The following is a 20,568-nucleotide window of genomic DNA, read 5'->3' as shown; positions in this document are numbered from 1 at the left end:
AAGGTAAGGGATAGCATAGGCTGGCGACATAAACAAATAGATTTCTGGCTTCTATAGACTGAAATAAACCTTACACAAAGAAAAGAAAATAAAAGGAAGAAGATGTCTGTAGGGCCGTGGTTTGGTTGGGGTTCCTCTACTGACCTGTGGGAGCCATTTGGCGGTGGATGGGGCTGGGTCGACCGTGGCGGCCGTGACCGTGATGAAACAAGTGCTTTGGCTCATGTTAATGTCGACTGGCGTGAGACTGACAATGCTCACATCTTTCGTGCTGATCTTCCTGGTTAGCTATATAACCCAAGCATGCATCATTTATATTCCATATCACTGAAATTCTTTTGATTAGTATAGAATTTTATTCAGCTGTTATGAAGGGTAGATGGGATATTGATATGCTTGGTCGGGCGATACCTGTATTCAAACAATTTTGTTTTGAGGAAAATTATTTTTTACTTATAAGTTAAAATTAATGAGCTTTATTTTAATTGATTTCATATGGTATCGCCGGAGTCCTGTTAAGAGCTTGAGATCGGCCGAAGCATAATTAACAAATGGAATTGTTTAAATTTGACAAATTTAACGAACTATAGATGTGTCTCACAAAAGCAATTTTGTAGTGGTTTTTTTGTAATTTATTTGATTATTTATGATCAATTTGAAACTTAATTATATATGTAGGATCAACTTCACTAGGAACAGAAATCTCGTTATGTGTATCAAAGAAAAGGAAGCCGCTAGTATAGGTTGTGCAGTAGGGCTATGTGCCCTAATATCACCTGGGTTCAAAGTAGCGAGAATCATACTATCTAAGCTGCATGGGTTGTTTAATGCACGCAGGAGTGAGGAAGGAGGAGGTGAAAGTGCAGGTAGAAGAAGGGAACGTTCTGCAGATTAGTGGGGAGAAAGTGAAGGAACAGGAAGAGACGAATGACAAGTGGCACCGGGTGGAGCGGAGGCGTGGTACCTTTGTCAGGCGATTCAGGCTTCCAGAGAATGCTAATACCGATGGGATCAAGTGCACCCTGGAGAATGGGGTGTTGAATGTGACCGTGCCAAAGAAACAAAGCCAGCAGAACCAGCAGAATGTTAGATTCATAGATATCGCTTAATCATTTAGCTGTTACTGTTATGGCAGTTGCTTTATATATGTATATATGTATAAAATATGTGAAATGGGTATGTTTTGCTTTGGGCATGAAGATCCAGAAGCAGGTGTTTTTACTGTGTTCTTGTGTTTATGTAATGTATAAATCTGGTTTGCTCAGGTTTTGCTTCTGTTTGCGATTAAATAATCAAGACCCAAGATACTTTTTATATAAGGAGGTCGAGGGCGATTTGATAAAGGCATTCATTATCGCTAGACTTGTATTACGTTTCCTTCAAGTAAAAGTTAGAAAGGGTCGGATCTTTTCTTGACGGGTTTTATCTCAAGTTTGCTAGTCTATGTTTCACTTGAAAAGTTGGATCTCACGTTAATACATCCTGTTACCAACTTAAAACAGTCCAACTAATGTAAATGATAGATTTTACGATAAATATATTTTAACAATGATTCAAATACTAAAAATATTATTATTATCAAGATATTAATATATTTATCTATAGTAATTAGTAAATAAGAATACCTGTGCAGCGATTAATATACATAATAAATCTTTGTATTTATATTCTAAAATTATTATTTTTATGAAAATTAAAGTTTTAAGTAGAATATTTTTAGAGAATATAAAAATAAAACTATTGATATTGACTAAGATATTCATATTTTTTAATACACATAAATTAAAATGAAAATGAAGTAAAAATTATATTTTTAAAATAGTATTTTGATATGATATTCTACAATTATGCACTAGAAAATAGAAAAATCGAATTTCATGCCATATTGAGAAAAGATAGGGAAAAAGTCCAAATCTGTCCCTAATGTTTTTCAGTTTTATCATCTGCGTTTTATGTATGTTTTTGGCTCAAAATCAGTTATTCAAAATAGGATAAAATTGCACTGCAAACAAAACGGTAATACAGGGTTGAAACTGTGCCTGCAACCTTTGTCGGTGGTGGTGGATGATGTGAGAGGGTGGGGTGGTGGTGACGAGTGTGCAGTAGGTTCGAGGAGAGTGCTGTGTTAATTTCATCTCTATTGAAGATAAGAAGAAAATAAGAGAAAAAGAAAAAAGAGATTATATACAACTTTCTACAAGTAATTTTCTTACCTATCATTAGTGGCGCAACATTCCATACCTGCAATGGCTTAAGAGCAATACAATTGATTAACGTCAGACGAAGCTATGCTGACATTAGCTACAGTTGCTGCAGTGAGGAAGAAGCTGTCGTGGAGAGAAAGAGAAGATAAAAGGAGAAGAGCAATTATTGTAGGATGTCCACTTAAGAAAAATGCAACAGGAATTGATTGCCGTTTATAGAGTCATTCTATCCCGTTTTGGATAGATAAGAGTCTGTTTTGGGCCAAAATGTTTTTGAGGGGCAAATGCGATAAAAATGAAAAACATGAGGGGCGGGTTTGGACTTTTCAAACAAAAAAAATTGTAACTAGAAAACAGAAAAGAAAAGGATAATTTATAAATGGATCACAAAAACCACGTTTCCTTGGGACAATACGCAATTTCTTCAGGAGCATAGAATTTCCCTCCATAAACAAAACTAACTTACCTGCTCTTCCCTCTAACTTCCAACTTCACTTCTTCTCCCTTTCTCTTCTTTCATTTCCAAATCCCAAACTCCCAAATTCCACTTTTCGGAAAACAAAAAATGTTACTCTTCTCTCCGCCATCGTTGCACTCCTTTTCAATCTCCAGTTTCCCACTCAACCACCCCAAACGACAACCGTACGGTTCGTCGTTTCCTCGTACTCCGCCGCTACGAGTTGTTAACCGCCGGCGTGGCAACGACGCTGATGACGTGGACGCGTTCACGGAGAAGTCTGGTTATTTATTTGAGCTTAGTGCGAGCGAAGCTGACTCTTTAATCAATTACGATATCAAAAAAATCGGCGATGTTTATAAAAAGAAACCGCTGATTTTGTTTCGTAGACTGTTCCAAATTGGTACTACTTTTGGTAAATGGTTTGCTGCTAGATATTTTGATAGCCTTGCTGAGAGATCTGATCAAATGTTCAAGGTTTGATTATGATTCTAAATTTTTCTTTTTCTTCGTTCTTTTTTTTTTCTTTGTTTCTTTTGTTTCATTTTTATTTGTTTTATGTGGTTGCAGATTAGAGCTGCGGAATTAAGGAGAATTTTGCTAGAACTTGGTCCTGTATGTTATTCTGTTTTTTTTTTTTTTTTAAATTAATTAATTAAATATCTTAAAAATTCATTTCTTCAAGTAAGCTAAAATTTGTTAATGTTTCTGTTTTCAGGCTTATATTAAGATTGCACAGGCTGTTTCATCTCGGGCTGTAAGTTGTTAAATGTTTTGCAATTTATTTTTTATATTTGAGAAAATAATCCATGATACGCTGTACGCTAATTGATGTTGATCTTCCAAGGAAGTTGCTCCCTGGTTCACATACATGCACAAGAAAAGGGGGAAAAAATAATAGAAAAAGAGAAACATAAAGGAAAGATATAAATATCCAAATTGTTTTCATGGTTTTTTAGCTTAAATTTATTTCTAATATTCATAAATAAAGTTTCTTTAGTATGTCATTGCTTTCACTTTTACTAATTTCACTCCACTTGCTATTTGACATAGTTCCCTGAGCTCATGTTCGGTTCACTTTTAATTTCATCTTTTTAGTTATGTCGTTCATTAAATTCATCCCCTCAGCTTTTAATTTTATTAAATTCAACTGCTTAACTCTTATTATTAGTTTCTTAACTTACTAAACACAGTTTTGTTTTATATCTTGTTAGTTATGAAACTTTTTAGCTCAAATAATCGTCATTTGGTAGGATTTAGTGAAGCCGTATCAATGGAGCTAAGAACTCAGAAAACTTTGGTCCATTAGGTCTCTTCATACAATTCCTTGATTAGAAGTAAAAAAGGTGCAATTTATTTTCAACAATGGTTCAAGTACCTCACACCTGTGGAATGTCCGCAATTAACTAAATTAATCTCACTGATTTAAGGGCCAAAAATTACTTGTGCAAATAGAATGAATAGATATATAAAGTAAATAGCGTTAATGGATATATTGTATTTAACTTCAAATTTCAAGTGTTTCTATCACATTTGGAGTACCAAGAAAAGCAAAGTTGAACCAGATTAACAAAGTGAGGATTCAAAAGGGAGTGTAAATGCTAGAGAAAGAGAAAAGAGAAAAGAGAAAACGAGGTGTGAGGACTAACTCATTTTTAAATATTGAGAATCATAATATTTAATCTGAATCCTACTTCATAAGTTTTTGTGTGGTTTTGTTAAATTTTAATCTCTTGCAGGGCTGGAAACTTGTTGAATTGAATTATAAGTGTAGAATAATACACAAAAACAAAAACAAGAAACTGATGTTTGTTTGATTATAACTTGAACGTTATAGGATCTTGAAATTGTCTTATTGGCCGACATAAAACCACATTCCAGAAATTATCCAATTTTCACAGCCTAAATCCCTTATCTTACTTTGAGAAATTATGAAGAGATTTTTTTTTTTTTTGGTCTTTGTTGTGTTTATAAAATCATATATCTTATTTGGAGGAGTTTATTATTATTGTTGCTCTACATTCTCATACATAGAGAATGGCTACCCTTGTGGTAGTTATTTTTGTTTATTTAATTTGAACTTTTGGACCGAGTTAAACCCATCATTATGGCAATGTGGATCCAATTCCAAAGTTAAGATTGAAAATGTGAAGTGTAATCTTTCTCTCATATCATCCTTATTTTATTTGAAAAACTAGAAAGATATATAACCCGACACATCTCTAAGCTTGAACCTGATTGTCACTAATCTTACTTTTGCAAAATGTATTTTAACTAAATGTAATTTACTTTAGGAAGGTTCTTGTTAGATATTGATTGGAGTCCACTGAATCTACTTTTTTGTATTGGGTTTTCCCTGGTTCAACATAGGTAAGCTTCCCTAAGTTAAGGATTAATCGAAGACAAGGAAAATTTTAGGCCATGCTAATGCCTGACTATTGGAGTCAACTTTTGGCTTAATCTCAAATATAAAAGGAGACTATATTGGCCATAGCTACAGTTATATCTAGAATCAGACCTTTTGTTTGAGGTCTCCAAGATCCTTCTTTAATCATCACTTGCATGGTGAAAGTAGAAAAACTGCATGCTTGATGCCAGGCCTTTCCAGCTGTCCTAATGCCCGGCTTATACATACTGTGATATTCAAATTATAATTTATATGAGGGGTTGGTTGCCTTTCATTTCCAAGAAAAAAAAAAATATATTGCAGTAGGCTAACGCAGGTTTTCATTTTTCTTGTAGGATTTGATCCCACCATCATATCTTGATGAACTCTCCCTGTTGCAAGATCGAATAGCTCCATTTTCCTCAGAACTTGCTTTAATTACAATAGAAGAGGAACTTGGATTGCCAACAGATGAGCTTTTCTCAGAAATTTCGCCAGAGCCCGTTGCTGCAGCATCCCTTGGTCAGGTTTGTGTCTTAGATATGTACTACTCTGATGTTGGAATGATTATTTATTTATATATTTGTTGTGTCTGTGTGCGTTTGTGTGCTTGCAATTTTTAATGTCCACTTCAAAATGATTGCTTCTGTCTCCCTATGTCTCTCTCTCCCCTACACATGCACATACACATGCTTACATATAGGTCTATCAAGCAAGACTTCGCCGTAGCGGACAGGTGGTTGCTGTTAAAGTACAGAGGCCAGGAGTCCAGGCAGCTATTGCCCTAGACATATTAATCTTGCGTTTTATAGCAGGAGTGGTGAAGACAGCTGGAAAATTTAACTCTGATCTCCAGGTACTACTTTTGGTGATGATTGAATGAAGAACTTCAAGATTCGCATTTACTACATAAGTTTTGCTGGTAATAATCAATAAGCATGGGTTTCAATTGCAGGCAATTGTTGATGATTGGGCGTCAAGCCTTTTCCGGGTAGATACTTATCCCTTTGTGCATTTATCATATAACACAAGTTTTTCCGAGTAAGCACTAATTTATGGACATCTATGCTCTTCTCTGCTGTATCAGCTGTATGTTGTCTTTTAAAATAGGGTGGTACATGCCTTACTACTCTAGTCAATTCTAAATATTTTCTCATTAAAGAAATATTTTAATGCTTTAGCAAATACTACTTTTCATTCTGGAGGGAAGTTCACAAACTGTTATATTTACGGAGGTCATGGGGTTTATTACCACTGTTTTTAAATAAATAATTCCTTTATGTTCCTTTCGGACCCTCTTTTGTGGAGGGAAGTGATCTGTCTTGGTGGATTGCATTCTTGTTTTAAACTGACAGAGGGGGTGTCTGCTGACTTTTGAGCATGTCAAAATTGAGTTAAAAGGGTATAAATACATTTAACTTGGTGCTGTTGTCATTTCGACCAAAAGCATGTGCTCTCTGTCTCCCGGATGAAAAATCATCAATTTTTATCTTTAATTGTAAATTTCCATTTGTGAAATTTAGCCTTTTTTGGTTTGTCAAACTGGCTAAAATAATTAATTAGAGTTCTGTATGGGCCAGTTGCTTATGAGATGTTTTTAATTAGCAAGTAAATCCTTACAAAGACATAGTATAAAATAACAAGAGGTGACATTAAAATTTTCTCTCTAGTGGATGGCTACTTGATAACTTGATATCTTTTATTCTTACCTTTTTCTAACTGTCTTTCTTTTTATGCGACCAAGGTTAATAACTTTGATTGCTATGCTGTAAGCCATTTTATTATTCCTTTTTGTATTTTAAATTGGTACAAGAACCAAATACAGAGTGTTAATGCATTGAAATGGCTCATGAAAAAACGATTCCTAGTTTTTCTGTATAAGCTTCAGTTGAAAGAAGAATTTCCAACTTGTTCTGTGTGAATTTGATTTTTGGAGGCCTCAAGCTTGGACCATAGTTTGTAAGCAAGTCATTTGATACTGATACTTCTTCTTTCTTCTCTTTTGTAAAATTGATTTGATGTGGTTCAATTAAATGCCAAACAATCCAAATCACTCGTGCAGACAGTAAACAGAATCAGAGATATTTTGATTGAATCAGCTAATTTTTAGTATTTGAGAATTACACTAAGTAGACTATTTCGTTTTCTTTCTAGTTCTATAGTCATCCATTTTATGTTCTGTAGTCTTATTGTTCTTGTTTTTGTCCTTGTCCTCTCTCTCTCTCTCTCTCTCTGTGGCTGCTGCTCACATTTCCAATCTATTAATTATATTTTGTCTCTTCCTGTGTCTTTCTTCTTGATTCTTCCAGAAAAATAAAATTTTTACAAAGATAACTACAAGTTAAGGTGGGCTTTTCTTCTAGTTCTAGTTTAATTTGGTTTTCTAACTTCTTATTTTTACATTGATAAATATTACTTAGAATTAATTTTTGATAATTGCTATTGACTTCTATAAGTTTCTGTGTGGTTCTCAATAATTGTTTCATAAGAATAGGATCCACAATTTGACAACTGTGTACTAAATTATCCTTCTCCTCTCCTGTTCCCCATTATGCCATTGCTGCTGTAATGAGATTCTCTTATTTTCTAGTAATGGCGAAATCCTGTTGTCCTATATTCACTAGACTTTTGGTCAGCTTGACTGCTTAAAGGATGCATCGAATATGCTGATTGATTAGATTGAGTGTTGGGATTGTGAAGCATGAGGCGATCACTACAAAACAATTACTTGTATTTACCCTGCATATGCATGTCTATAAATTTTTCTATGCAAAAATTCATGTGCGTTCATTGAACATGTAAATGTGCTCGTGCATTAGAATTATGCCAATTGTATAGTTTTCACATTCATTGTGGGTTTTAGCTGTCATTTTCCTGAAGATATTCTGCATGAAAACTTGTAGAGTAGTTGCATTCTGTGTATGTAATGCTGATTGTGGGAATGCCTTGAGAAAGAAATTTCAACCTTGATTTAATACTATGTAATAAGTTTCTATTAATATTAATATTGACACGATATTAGATTGCAAAAGGTTGAAAATAAATTCTGAATCTTTTTATCCCCTCTGCTATGTAATTGAATATATAATGCTAGAAACGGTTTAAATTTAATATGAATGATATTCAGCACTGAATGGAAAGACAGAGGAGGTCCTCCTAGTCTTTCATTTAATAGTTATCATTCTTACATTGGAAGGAATAACAAATAAAACTCTTCATTTTTGAACTCTAATAAGTCTCTACTATAAGTCTTTCCATTTAAACTGTTAGGCCCTTCGAATTGTTGATAAACAATTTCACTATCTATATGTTAGTTTTAGCTAATTTGAGGAATATCTTAGAGCTTCATATTGAATACAGGTAAATCACATTGAATGCAGGAGATGGACTATGTGAAAGAAGCAAATAATGGACTCAAGTTTAGGTAATGAATATAGAGCTGCAGTTCTTTTGACTGACTTTTGCTTTCTTTTATCAGTTTAGTTTTTTTCTCTATCACCTAGTCATTTATTTACATAAAAAGACTCACAGAGAAACGTTTATATTTTCTGGTATGCTGCTTTACACTTGATTATTTGATAACACTGTATTGAGTGCTTAAACAGGAAGCTTTATGGTGCCATAAAAGATGTTTCAGTCCCAGATATGTACATGGAGTACACAACTCGTAAGGTCCTTGTTATGGAATGGATTGAGGTATTTGAATGTTCTCTAGTTGTAGTAATTAAAAGAAAGAAGGGATTAGTGTCTTTTCCCTACGCATTCAGATGATGTTTGCCACATCCTGTCTTTCCTCAAGATCTTTTTTCTCATCCCACCCATTGCCTGCAAGAAATTTCATGTTGCCTAAAAGCAAAATTAAACAAATTGAAGGTTGGAAATCTAATGTTTCATAAGGGTTGACCATATAATCATCTAATTCTGCTAATTCATTGCATCTGTAATATAGAATGAATTATGATCCAAACTGTAGGAAGTGGGGCTTTGGATGAAATGGCTAATTGGCCAGACGAGTTTAGTAGGTTTCTTTACCATGATTTTTAGGCACTGTCTTCCACCTCCTTTGATGCACTTCTTTATCATGAAAAACATGATATTTGCAGCACAAAGAATCTATTTTGTTACCTTCCCATGCAACTTCTGTTGGCATGACCATTTTATTTCATAGACTGATATACATCAATTAACTGTGTCAACTGGAGGAAACCTCAAAAATGTTGCATCAGATATCCTGGGCTTGGGTAGAAATCATTCCCAAAAGCTAGCTCAAAGGAAGAGGGTGCCCAATCCACTTATATACACTATAACAGCCCAGTAACCAAGCTATGTGGGATAAATACAACTTCTAACACATCCATTCTTTTTTTTCTTTGCTTCTTCAATCAGCCATGTATTGCTCAATGTGTTGTACAATCTCAATGTGTAACACAATCTTGTCATGTTTTAATTATTTATTGTTATTTTTGTAGGGACAGAAGTTGACAGAAACAGATGATATTTATTTAGTTGAGGTATTTGTTAAAAGAAAGAGCAAGCCTGTGGTTTAGGATAAACAATTCAAGTCCTATACTGTTTAATTCTTTGCCTAAGTTGGATCACTCTTTTTTTGGGCTGCTAGGTGGGAGTATACTGCTCATTTAACCAACTTTTGGAGTACGGATTCTACCATGCTGATCCACACCCTGGAAACTTTCTGCGTACATATGATGGGAAACTAGCTTATTTAGGTATGTTTCCAAGGTTTGAATACTTTGTGCATAAGTCAGGTTGTTTCCATGCTCATGCTGGTTAAGTATGATTATCTATTGCTTTTATAATTAGTAAGATGATTTAAAATCAGCAAAGCATCATTAATGGCAATAGTTATTAAATCTTATCAGGTAATCGAATAACTGCAGGGGCTCTCTTTGCTTTTCATTAAGTTTCAGAAACAAGAGATATAAAGCTGAGTTTTTTCTTTGACAAATTCTAGGACATAGCATCGAGTATTGGTGATATTTTATGTTGCTGCTTTAAAAGTGCCTGCCATCTGCAAAAGAATTAAAAAGTAAATTTTGGCTGGTTTTTTGTTTAATTTCTGTTTTCATATCCTTTTGCCTGCATGCTGGAGCTGCATTATGTCACTGTCATGTTAAAGAGGCATATACGTTTCAGAAATAATTTTCGTCTCTTTCCCTGCCAGATTTTGGAATGATGGGTGAATTCAAACAGGAACTCCGTGATGGGTTCATTGAAGCTTGTCTTCATCTTGTAAATCGTGATTTTGATGCACTGGCTAAGGACTTTTTTACTTTAGGGTACTTTTACTATCCATCTTCTTTGCCAATTTCTGAGAAGGTTGTTTCCATTGACATGGGTGTCTGTTAGGCTGAATAACTTCTTGCTCACAGGCTTCTTCCACCAACTGCAAACAAGAAGGCTGTTACAGAAGCTTTAACAGGTTTCTTTTTACTTCCTTTCCATTTTTTTAATTAATGTGTATTTGGGCTATGGTTCCAAATTGTTGCATTTCTTGATTTAGATTGAGGTAGGGGCAATCAATCAGTAGTGATGGAGATCTAGGTATGAATGTGGATCCCTATCAATAAAGAAAAAATGATATAAATGATAGTATACACACACACACACACACACACACACCACCCCCCCCCCCTTTCTCATACTTGATGGATGTAGTTGGTCTGATATAGTTTAGTAGAATGCGAATTTGGAGTTATGTATCTGACTTTGCCTGCTTATAATACAGGTGTCTTCCAAAGTGCTGTTGCAAAAGGAGTCCGCAATATAAGTTTTGGAGACCTTTTGGGAAACTTGGGAACTACCATGTACAGTGTTCTCACTGAACTTTTATATTAAAAAGATTTGTTATTGATGTATAACCAATGTGCCATGGTATCAAGAAGATGCCTCATTTGAATTGTTTTTCTTCCTAAATATTCGTAATTGTACTGTTTCATACAAAATAAATCCTTGAAATAGAATAGCAATTTAGTGATTATGATACTAGGAAATAAAATTCTGAAACCTAAATTGAACTGTGTATTCATATAGATAGAGAGAGGAAAAGAGAAAAAGAATAACCTACTCATCCCCATAGCAGCAGACTTTTACAAGCATTATTATTGCAAGATGGTGGCATGTGTTCCACCTATTTAGTTGTGGATTCCAGAATCTTCGAACTTTGAAATTCGATTTAATTGAAAGCTTTCCGTGGGGGTTAATGTATAGAACAAAATTTCAATATGTGACTTGGAACTGTGAGTCACATGCTTCCAACTTATGCTTAGACATTTGACGTGGAACTGCTGTTCCTAAGCTTGTTCACTTGATCCAAGGATAAGAGTTTGTCTGCATATCAGTCATAATTATGCCGCAAACAAATTGTAATCGAATCGTATAACTTTCACATGTTCCAGTTAGGTTCTTAATATTTAGGCAACGTATTCTTTGTATATGCCCATGCAGTGCTGTACTTGGAGACAGTATACTTTGGCTACCATATTGTGATAATTAACTGTGTAATACCACGTTTCAAATTCTAGGATATGTTTATTTATCTTCATTCATCTGCATCTGAGTTGCATGAACAAATTCTTCACAAAATATGAATTTAATTAGGTCTCAGAAAATATATAATGGAAACTGAGGCTTCGGCCGACCAACAGTTTCGAGTTTTATCCTCAGGCGGCTCTTATTTTAAGGTGTTGATTAATGCTTTCGGATGTGGCAAGTGATATGGCACTCAACTTTTGTAGGTACAAGTTCAAATTTCAAATACCTTCATACTTCTTTCTAGTCATCCGCAGGTAGTCATGCTGTTGCATTATGTGAAAACTATTCTTTGTTGAAAAATTTCTTTATGTACCCTTTCTCTTCTTGCCTAAAAATATTGCTTAATTTCATAACTTCTTTCCCTGGATCTCAGTCTTGCAGTGTTGGAAGGCATCGCTATCAGTTTTAACCCAGATTACAAAGTTTTGGGTAGTACATACCCATGGATTGCTAGAAAAGTTCTAACTGACAGCTCACCAAAGTTGAAGTCTTCTTTGCAAGCTCTTCTTTACAAGGCAAATATGCAAAATGTTCTATATTCTCAGATATGCAAGTGCACAATATTTTCTGTAATAAACCATATCAAAATTCGAATTCCCTTTTTCAGGAAGGTGTTTTCAGAATCGATCGTCTAGAATCTCTACTTTCAGAGGTGAGTTTCATGTGTTTCAGCCTCTAGCTGACAAAAACTGAACTTAAAATACACCACTATGTGTTCAGTCCAAGTCTTACTATGCATTGACATTGTTTCTCCCTTTATAATGATATTGGGGCTTATCAAGCTAAAATTATCTTTTTCTTTTGTTTCTTTCATCTGATTATTCATTTTTGTTGAATTAATAAGTCATAACCTTAGACTGATTTTGTGGCAGTCCCTTCGTGCCCGCACTGAAAGGGCCTTGGTTAAAAGGCAGACAGAAGATGCCGTTTCCAAAGTGGCTATCAAGGAGATTCTTTCCTTCACATTGACTCAGAAGGTTTTTTCTGTTTTAACTTTTTCTCTCCTTTTCTGAATTCTGAGGTCTTTAATTTCATATGTTCTTGTGACTTCGGCCATCTATGGAGCTATACCAATTATACTTATTATTTTTTCAGGGTACCTTCGTGAGGGAAATACTTCTTCAAGAAGTTGCCAAGGTAAACTTTTGAGCTCCACATGTCATCTCTTCATTCATTGATTTCCTGATCTGCATTTGCTAGCTACTAGTAATTTGATCGACTTCCTATAGAACTCGGACCTCATTTTTATCTGCTTTTGATATTTGCTAATGGTTTGAGACAATTATCAAACAATCTATGCTATGGGGACAGCTATTAGAGGATTATTTCTTAGACATTTATCAGGGATGGATTTTTTTGTAAGTTGAATTAATTGTCAGTAGAAAAAAGTGACCCAGAATATTTCCGTGTAATCATTTGGACCATTTTAACATAGACATGTCAGTTTACTCTGTAATGGCAACTTCAAATATAAAGCCTCTTTGCTGACAGAATTCTGGTCATGAAATTTTTCTGAAGACGTGGTTGTGTGCGCCCGAGCATGTTGAAAAACATTTTTATTATGTATTAAACTATGGAGTCCATAAGATTGAGTTGAATGATTGCCCAAGTCTAATACTACTTATTTCTAATCCAAAACTCTGCTCATTTGTTTGTTTATTTATCATTGTTCTCCCTATCAGTAATTCATCTCCAATAATCAACTTTCAGGTCTTGTCAAAGAATGTACAAGATAGTTTCCTGTTAATTTGTTTGTAAAATGTGCGAACAGCACAATATATTCTGCTCCTGCATTCTTCATGAAATTGATCTGTTTTTCTTTATTTTCTTTACCATTCCTTTAATCACTTGGGTAAGTGCATATGTTGTTTGCTTGTTGAGTTTGAGATGTGACAAATTAAAGTCTTCAACTTATTTTTATTTTTCTCCATCAAAGTGAAGCATTCTTTAAGATGAAACCTATACTTACCCACATACTCTTGGAAATATATATAGGGTTTGGATGCACTAGGTGTAGCAACACTTGATTCTTTAACATCTGTGGCTACCGCGAGCATACCCTTTGCTACTCCCTTTTCATCCTCTTCGATGACTGAGGAAGACATGGTGAACTTAAGAACGTTGAAGCGCCTCGTTCTACTGTTGTCAGGTTCCCAAAAGAATGGTAGTTCTGCAGTGGTAAGATTGTTTCTTTTTTTACTGGCATTATTACTGTTATATACATCACTTGCATAACTCAGTAACTAAGGTAAGTGCCTTTATCTTTTTTATGGAACTGAACCAATTTATATAGCCCCTAATAAGCTAGGTTGACAGAGCAGATTTAAAATTGATTGCTGCACTGATTTTATTTGTTTGTCATGCTTCATGAGTTCCATCTGAAAAAACATATTGTAGCTCTTCTTAGAGATGACGGTTGAATGGATTGTAGCAGAACTGCAAGAAAGGGAAAGAATAACTTTCAGCTAAGAGAATAAAAGTCTTTAGGGAACTTTAGTTAGCCTTTTGTTGTAGATTTGGCCCTAAAAGATAATTTCCGCTATTTCTCTCATGTATGAAAATAATAAATTGAAACCCACTACACTGATGATGTATGTTAAAAGAAATCCTTTTCTATTGCTAGAAAAATCTTTCAGTGTGATGATATTTTATTTCATTTCTACTGTAGCTTTGTAATCTACTAACTATAGCATTGCAACTGACATTTGTATAGGAAGTTCAAGGGAGTAAGACATACAAGGTCCAGAATGTATACTTGGAAGAAGCATTACCTATTTTGGATCAACTTTCATCAGTTCAAGAGATTCTGCCCTTCCTTTCTGTTATTCCTCAGGTGAGGTCATGTTAGTCCGACGAGAGGCAATCATCCAAGTGGGGAAGATAGCATTAAAACTCATGGCTTTTTTTCCTCACTCGGATGCTCTTAATGCAACCGCATAGGTTAACAAGTCTTTCAGATTATCATTTTACTGACTATATGTTGTTCTCAACTGACAGCTCCCACTAGAACTGCAACAACAGTTACTTCTTATGCCCGGTGATCTGGCTGGAAGGTTAGTTTCTCGTGCCGCCGCTAGGACGGTCAGGAGGATGTTTCTTTGATGTCAATTCTGTTTCGGGGGGAAAGCATGAACGGAGTCTGCATTTCGTATTGAACCACACACATATTTGCCCTAGAACGAGAAGGGAAAGGTATGCTTAAATACACAATTACTTGGATCTGGGTACAAATTTTGGATTTTTACATTCTTCTTTTTATCCATTCCTTCTTAATCGTATAATTCTCCAATGAAGCCGATTACTTTGTGCAGTTTGCCGTATTAGGAAATAAAAGATGTTGTAGAGTTGTGTTTAGTCATAAGTAAAAATTTGTCAAAATTGCTAATTTGTTTCATTTGCATATGTCCCTCCAATACTAAAATTCATAACGCAATATCTATAGATAAGGAGTTTATTTGATCTGTACATCTGAAACGAAAACCAAACAAGACTGCCTTAGTTCGTTCCTGCAAGTGATGAAAAGCTACATAAATACTATTATAAATTATTTTCTTTAAAAAAAAAAAAAAGGAAAAAGAATCTCTCAAACTGAAAGAATTAGAGAAACGTTTGCATGGACTTCTCATTGTTGTCCTGTAGATACTTCTGAATCTGTATAAGCACCTGCAAAAATTCAATTCCAATAATAGAAAACTTAGAATTTAGAAATTCATTCTCCTCTTAAGTTAAGAGTAGAGAAATTCAAGATCAAGAGGGACTCAGAACCTCCAGTGCTATAGCAGCTGGTCCAACATCAGATACATCTTCAAATCCCAGATCGTCGGCAAGATCTGTAATCATAACGGAAAAAAGGAGTTTGACATTGTATTATTCTTCTTTTCAGCCCAAACTTGAATGTAAAATACATGTAGTAGTAGGACAAGGGCACCTAAAAAGGCTTGCTTAGTAATACCCACATTAAATTTTCCAAGAACGATGGAAGGTACAATTTTGTTCCCTCAAAAAGGCCCTATTCATCTAATGACCGTGACAACAGTATCATGTGTTTCCAAGTAGATGCCATATGATGAGAGATTCTGGTTATTCACACGTTGTAATAAATAAAAACATAGGGCTCTGGTTTAACTCGCAGTCACACTCAGAAGGAAATGAGTGCATGGAGGCCCCGCAAGTAGGCAAAAGCCTTCTAAACTTGGATCACCAGCAGTCCGAACATGCGAGCACGAGTCTTTTGCATCACAGATGCAACAATGTCTATTAGTAATTGACCTATATATATAACCTTAGAAAAAGAAGAATACACTCATTTATTCAATAAGTAAATTCATCATACCTAAAAGTGAAACAATAACATCAGCGTCTGAATAGGCCTCAACTCTCTTTTTCGAAAGAGTAAAGAGTCCCATAAAAGCCTACAAGGACATTTAACAAAGTGATGCATCAGCACTAACTATTTACACGGTTTGAATCCAAATAAAAAAAAATATGAATCCAGAAGTTGGTGAAATGGGTGGTTAAAATTGCCAAAAGAAGGCCACCTTTGTGTAGGGGTCCCCAGAATCAAGGTGTAGAAGTGGACGAGAGTCAGTTCCTACAGCAGCAATTCTTCTTGCCAATGCATCCAAAGGTACATCTAAGAAAACAGTGATCCCCTGCCTCATATATTTCCTAAAACATTTAGTTGAGTTAATTAATACGAATGAGATTATTGTTATTATTATAAGAGAAGATTATTGCGCATCAGTGTGGTCTGCATACCAGTTGATTGGACGTACTACTGAACCACCACCTGTAGCAACTACTTGCCGAGGGATTATAGACAACTTCTGCAATGCCTCGCTCTGTAAACAAAAACAGAGAGAATTGGTTTGTTCTTCAAAATATAGAATACATTCAACCGAACTAAAGGATTGAAAGAAAAAGGGACAGTAAATGCTGCTAAGAGTAATGAACGAACTGATGTCAAGATAAATATAGCACTCAATACTCCATAGATTACAAATGTGTCCACATTTATGTATATATGTATGGCATTCATTACCACTATCAATCCCAGACGCAAAAGTTTTCCCAGTCAAATAAATTGGCAGGTTTGAGAAGTTGCCATACTCATTGACTTTTGAATAGATTACCAATGGCAATGCTTACCTTGATAATACACAAGATTATTGCATTCTTCCGAATCCATTAAATGATCAGTGTGGTATGTCAGTAATAAGCACGCTAAAAGATCTACCAGTATCCAGATCTGATATAAGGAAGTAACAGTCATGAAAATTTTACCATTATTTATAATTAAGCAGCCTCACATGACGAATTTACATGAACATCGAAGCGTGCTCGCAAACATCTAATGACTTGGATTTCTTTAAGGAAATTTAAAATGGTAATGAGATGGAGATGCACTAAAATGAACTTTCATCAGAATATGAACAAAATAAAGAGCAAGAGAACAAAAAGAAAAAAGGATAACAGAATAGAACAAAGAGATGGCAAGACATAGCAGGTTGAACAAATGCTTCTTTTTTATGAACAAACCTCAATATCTCTAAAGTAATCCTCGCCGTATTGTTGAAATATATGGGACACAGAATTTCCTCCTGCAGTTTGCTCTACATATTCGTCACTGATACGGACAAGAAAAAATCTATATTAATAAAATTTGTATAACCCAGATCAACAGTCAACTATAATTCAAAGTACATGCCTAATTCAATAGCATACATTGGAAAACGCAAGATAATTGCTAGCTGTAACCATTTTGTGGAAAATATTAAAAGAAAGAAGAATGGTACACCAACTCCAGAAAAAGTGATCTACTCCAGAAAAGTGGTAGATCCTACTCCGAACAAGTAGTGTTATGCATTTTCCAAGATGAAACTCAAGTTACTGTTAAAATTCTCAAGTGATCCAAACCCAAACAGTTAGTCAAAATACTAACCTGTCAACAAAAGTATAACCTAGTGCTTCTGATAAAATCTTGCCCACTGTAGTCTTTCCAGAGCCCATCATTCCTGAAAATTTCACACTCTAGACACATTAATCGCTGAAAGGAATAAAAAGGAGCTGCAACAAACTTGAGATTTAGAGAAGCAGCGAACCAACAAGAAACACGCAACATCCCTTTAAGCCTGAGGCAACTTTTTTCCCCTTGGTCTGCAATAAGACATCATTCAGAAATGTGTGTGTATATATAGATCAGCAAAATTAAGTTCGAAGCATTAAGTGTTCAGTATCATATGTCATTTGCTGACTATAAAAGCACACACGTCATTCTTAAGAAATATGCAGAAGCTAAACTATTTGTCAATCATGAACTTGAAGAATATCTCGCTACCTTTAACAACCAATATCCATCAAAAGAACCACAAATATTCCCCGATAGCAAAGAAGGAGCTACAAGGAAAACACAACATCAAATCCAAGTCAAAGGGACAACTTAGTTTGAAAACCTTCTAATAGATAAAAGCAACATGTAACAAGAAATAACACATCACAGTGAAATTGAACCCCATATATTTATTTTCTCAAATGTGAAATTTCAATCACATGAACAAGTACACAACCTAAAAAAAGTATTAAACTTCAATAGTATCAGACATATTGCAAAATTAGCTAAAATTTATAAGAGATAATTCTCACCCAGTGGATCTCTACAGGCATTTGAAATACCCACGTAAAACCTTCTCTGCTGCACAAATACATATTCCCTTTTTCGCTGCAGAGCACCACAATTTGCAATACATTTTCTCTTGCATCTCTTACTAAATCCAATAACAGAATTCTGTTTCACTTCAATTCTCTCATGGCCAGTTCGCATAGAGAAATTCAAAGCATGACTAGATGTTGACATGCTTTCGTTTTACCAAAAATACTCAAGACTCTAATATCTACAATCTCTGCATATGATTAAACAATCTTATATGATTTTAGCTGATTATTGGTTTAACAGACAAATTCTGCAGTCAATAACGGAAACAGAAAAGTAACTTATGACATGAAACAAACAAATTATCACTTTATATATATAATTTCAAGAATACAACAAAGTTGATAAATCTTTAACTTGATTTTGTATATAATTAGTGACATGATTTCATTTCTTTCAAAAAGCAAATTTCTTTTTTCCTTGTAGATAAGCCCAGTTTGCACAGCTTTTCCGTATCAACTTTTGAATTTATGTTCTTTTGATTTTCTTTTTTCTTTTTTTTGAGAATTTAACTTTTACCAAAACCAGCTTTTAAAAATGCTAGAAAATCCATCTCCTTCCAAAAGTTATTTTTAGAATCGGGAAAAAAAAAATTCAAAAGAAATAAAATAAAAGATCATAATCTCTATTCTGAAAACTGTGTCAAATTTTGGAAAGTCTAAAAATGTAAGGAAACAATTCAATTCAACTCTACTCTATTTAATGAGATTTCCATGCCTTGCTAGAATTCAATTTTTTCAACTTTAAAAGGAAAAGAAAGAGAACATGTTGACAACATTTTAGAAGAAATATAATACTTGATATGATTTTGCAAGAATTGAATTACAATGATTCTTACGATTAATTAACTCCGAACTGTCTTAAAGTCGAAAAAGATCGAATTTCCAGCAACTATCAGCTTTCTCAAGACCACATCCACAATGTCAGGCTCAAGAAAATGGAAATCAAAATGCTGTTCGGCTCTCAGTAAATCATAAAGAAAGGGAAAAAAGAAAACAAAATAATAAATTAAAGCTTGAGTTTGTCACTTTTTTGAAGTTAACTGCTTATTTAATTAGTTCCTCAGCAGCAAAAGAGATTGCTCAAGGAAGGAAGGAAAAGAAAGGGAAAAGGGACGGTGAACGAAACGACGGCGTATTAGAGGGGAGAAAACGGAGAAGCGGCGCAGAATAAGGAGGGAAAGTGAAGAAGAGAGCGTGGAAGACGGAGCGCAATAGAGAGGGAAACTAACTTTATTTCAATTTTTCTATATAATTTACAAAGAATACTATCTCCATTTTCTGACGTGGCTTTTCCTTCTTTCTATATTTTTAATGCAGTAAAAGTACCATCATAATATCAATTTAGAACTAAAAAAAATACTAATTTGAATAACAAGACCATTTATTCTTGAAAGTTAAGAATTTAAAATTCGAGTTTCCTCCTTTATATGCTGAGTTTTATTCATAATTTATTTATTTTTTAATAAATTTAAAATATATATTGCTATAAAATTAAAAAATATAAATAATAATTTAATATAATATTTTAGTACATAAATTACTAGCCGTATAAAAAAATAACGTAATAGAACTTTTAACACTAAAATTTATAATTATTACTGAAATAAAATTTATAATTATTACTGACATACGTCTTAATATTTTAACTGATTAATATTTAAAATAGTCCTTCTTCAACAACCACTATCACCACTCACCACCAGCAACCCAAAAAGACCATATCGCCACCGCCTTCCAACACTTGCCACGTTTAGCCATCTAAACAGCCACATCAGTTGACACGTGGGTGGCTGTCATAGGCAGACGTAGCAGAAGAGTTCGGTGCAACCAAAAAAAGATCAATTTGCTGCCTGAACTTGTGTCAACTGATCAAATAGGCCGGATTACTAACTCTTTCAGTGAATAAGTCTTTTAATTTTTGTCTTGACACCAAAGCAGTCTAAAGTTTTGCGAGTGTACAGAAAATGCCTGTTTCCATATTAATTAAACAAATTTTAAAAAGTATCAATCTTTTTCAAAAAGATTTGAATTATTTCCTTTTATTTTTATATTTTTAAAAATTAAATTTTAATCATATTCTGTCGCCTCCTTTAATTACTCGCATTCGGTTATCACTATCATCGCTCTTTCATTGTTGCTATTTTAATAATTTAAAATTAATAAATTTAAATTATAATTATATTTGACTAATAAATTTTTATGTTATATAATGTGTTTTCTCAATTATATTTGCAAAAATTAAAATAAATATTGCCCAC

General features: G+C 34.2%; 3 protein-coding genes across 9 annotated transcripts; 2 read left to right on the top strand and 1 right to left on the bottom strand.

The window, feature by feature from the left end:
• On the top strand, positions 1–1,416 carry LOC8281422 (16.9 kDa class I heat shock protein 3). Its single transcript, XM_002527075.3, has 2 exons — positions 1–283; positions 838–1,416. Exons 1-2 carry the CDS (start codon positions 103–105, stop codon positions 1,107–1,109), a joined length of 453 nt encoding a protein of 150 aa, XP_002527121.1. The 5' UTR covers positions 1–102; the 3' UTR covers positions 1,110–1,416.
• Positions 1,417–2,584: 1,168 nt separating this feature from the next.
• On the top strand, positions 2,585–14,909 carry LOC8281421 (uncharacterized aarF domain-containing protein kinase At1g71810, chloroplastic). Of its 2 annotated transcripts, none has more exons than XM_048370868.1 (21): positions 2,585–3,138; positions 3,232–3,276; positions 3,380–3,418; positions 5,404–5,574; positions 5,751–5,903; positions 6,003–6,038; positions 8,428–8,471; positions 8,653–8,719; positions 9,517–9,558; positions 9,666–9,774; positions 10,230–10,344; positions 10,438–10,487; positions 10,794–10,872; positions 11,803–11,853; positions 11,973–12,114; positions 12,207–12,251; positions 12,472–12,576; positions 12,695–12,736; positions 13,595–13,777; positions 14,313–14,432; positions 14,597–14,909. In XM_048370868.1, the coding sequence occupies exons 1-21, from the start codon at positions 2,770–2,772 to the stop codon at positions 14,699–14,701; spliced, it is 2,112 nt and encodes a 703-aa protein (XP_048226825.1). In that variant the 5' UTR covers positions 2,585–2,769; the 3' UTR covers positions 14,702–14,909. The 2 variants fall into 2 exon arrangements, with proteins under 2 accessions (XP_048226825.1, XP_002527120.2); XM_002527074.4 differs by having other exon boundaries at positions 2,586–3,138; positions 8,653–8,743.
• Positions 14,910–15,001: 92 nt separating this feature from the next.
• LOC8281420 (shikimate kinase 3, chloroplastic) lies at positions 15,002–19,612 on the bottom strand. Of its 6 annotated transcripts, none has more exons than XM_002527073.4 (12): positions 19,147–19,606; positions 18,242–18,498; positions 17,937–17,995; positions 17,701–17,755; positions 17,541–17,613; positions 17,138–17,225; positions 16,358–16,440; positions 16,138–16,267; positions 15,933–16,011; positions 15,365–15,429; positions 15,189–15,262; positions 15,002–15,105 (listed from the first exon to the last, which is right to left on the bottom strand). In XM_002527073.4, exons 2-11 carry the CDS (start codon positions 18,450–18,452, stop codon positions 15,197–15,199), a joined length of 909 nt encoding a protein of 302 aa, XP_002527119.4. In that variant the 5' UTR covers positions 18,453–18,498; positions 19,147–19,606; the 3' UTR covers positions 15,002–15,105; positions 15,189–15,196. The 6 variants fall into 6 exon arrangements, 4 of the variants coding, with proteins under 4 accessions (XP_002527119.4, XP_048226826.1, XP_015579614.1 ...); XR_007214766.1 differs by lacking the exon at positions 15,002–15,105 and adding an exon at positions 15,556–15,827 and having other exon boundaries at positions 15,223–15,262; positions 19,147–19,612; XM_048370869.1 differs by having other exon boundaries at positions 15,002–15,262; positions 19,147–19,605.
• Between the last annotated feature and the right edge of the window lie 956 nt (positions 19,613–20,568).

This window comes from Ricinus communis, chromosome 2, assembly GCF_019578655.1.
Source record: "Ricinus communis isolate WT05 ecotype wild-type chromosome 2, ASM1957865v1, whole genome shotgun sequence".
Lineage (NCBI taxonomy): Eukaryota > Viridiplantae > Streptophyta > Magnoliopsida > Malpighiales > Euphorbiaceae > Ricinus > Ricinus communis.
This window is presented reverse-complemented; position numbering and strand designations above follow the sequence as displayed.

Bases quoted from the DNA above. Each gene is read 5' to 3' on its own strand.
- LOC8281422 (XM_002527075.3), top strand. From the start codon at position 103: ATGTCTGTAGGGCCGTGGTTTGGTTGGGGTTCCTCTACTGACCTGTGG. The intron at 284-837 runs GTTAGCTATATA...TAATGCACGCAG, and splicing joins CTTTCGTGCTGATCTTCCTG to GAGTGAGGAAGGAGGAGGTG.
- LOC8281421 (XM_002527074.4), top strand. From the start codon at position 2,770: ATGTTACTCTTCTCTCCGCCATCGTTGCACTCCTTTTCAATCTCCAGT. The intron at 9,775-10,229 runs GTATGTTTCCAA...TTTCCCTGCCAG, and splicing joins TGGGAAACTAGCTTATTTAG to ATTTTGGAATGATGGGTGAA. The intron at 10,873-11,802 runs GTACAGTGTTCT...CAACTTTTGTAG, and splicing joins GGAAACTTGGGAACTACCAT to GTACAAGTTCAAATTTCAAA.
- LOC8281420 (XM_002527073.4), bottom strand. From the start codon at position 18,452: ATGTCAACATCTAGTCATGCTTTGAATTTCTCTATGCGAACTGGCCAT. The intron at 16,441-17,137 runs GTTTGTTCATAA...TTTTGTTTACAG, and splicing joins ATTACTTTAGAGATATTGAG to AGCGAGGCATTGCAGAAGTT. The intron at 16,268-16,357 runs GTATGCAGACCA...TAAATGTTTTAG, and splicing joins GTAGTACGTCCAATCAACTG to GAAATATATGAGGCAGGGGA.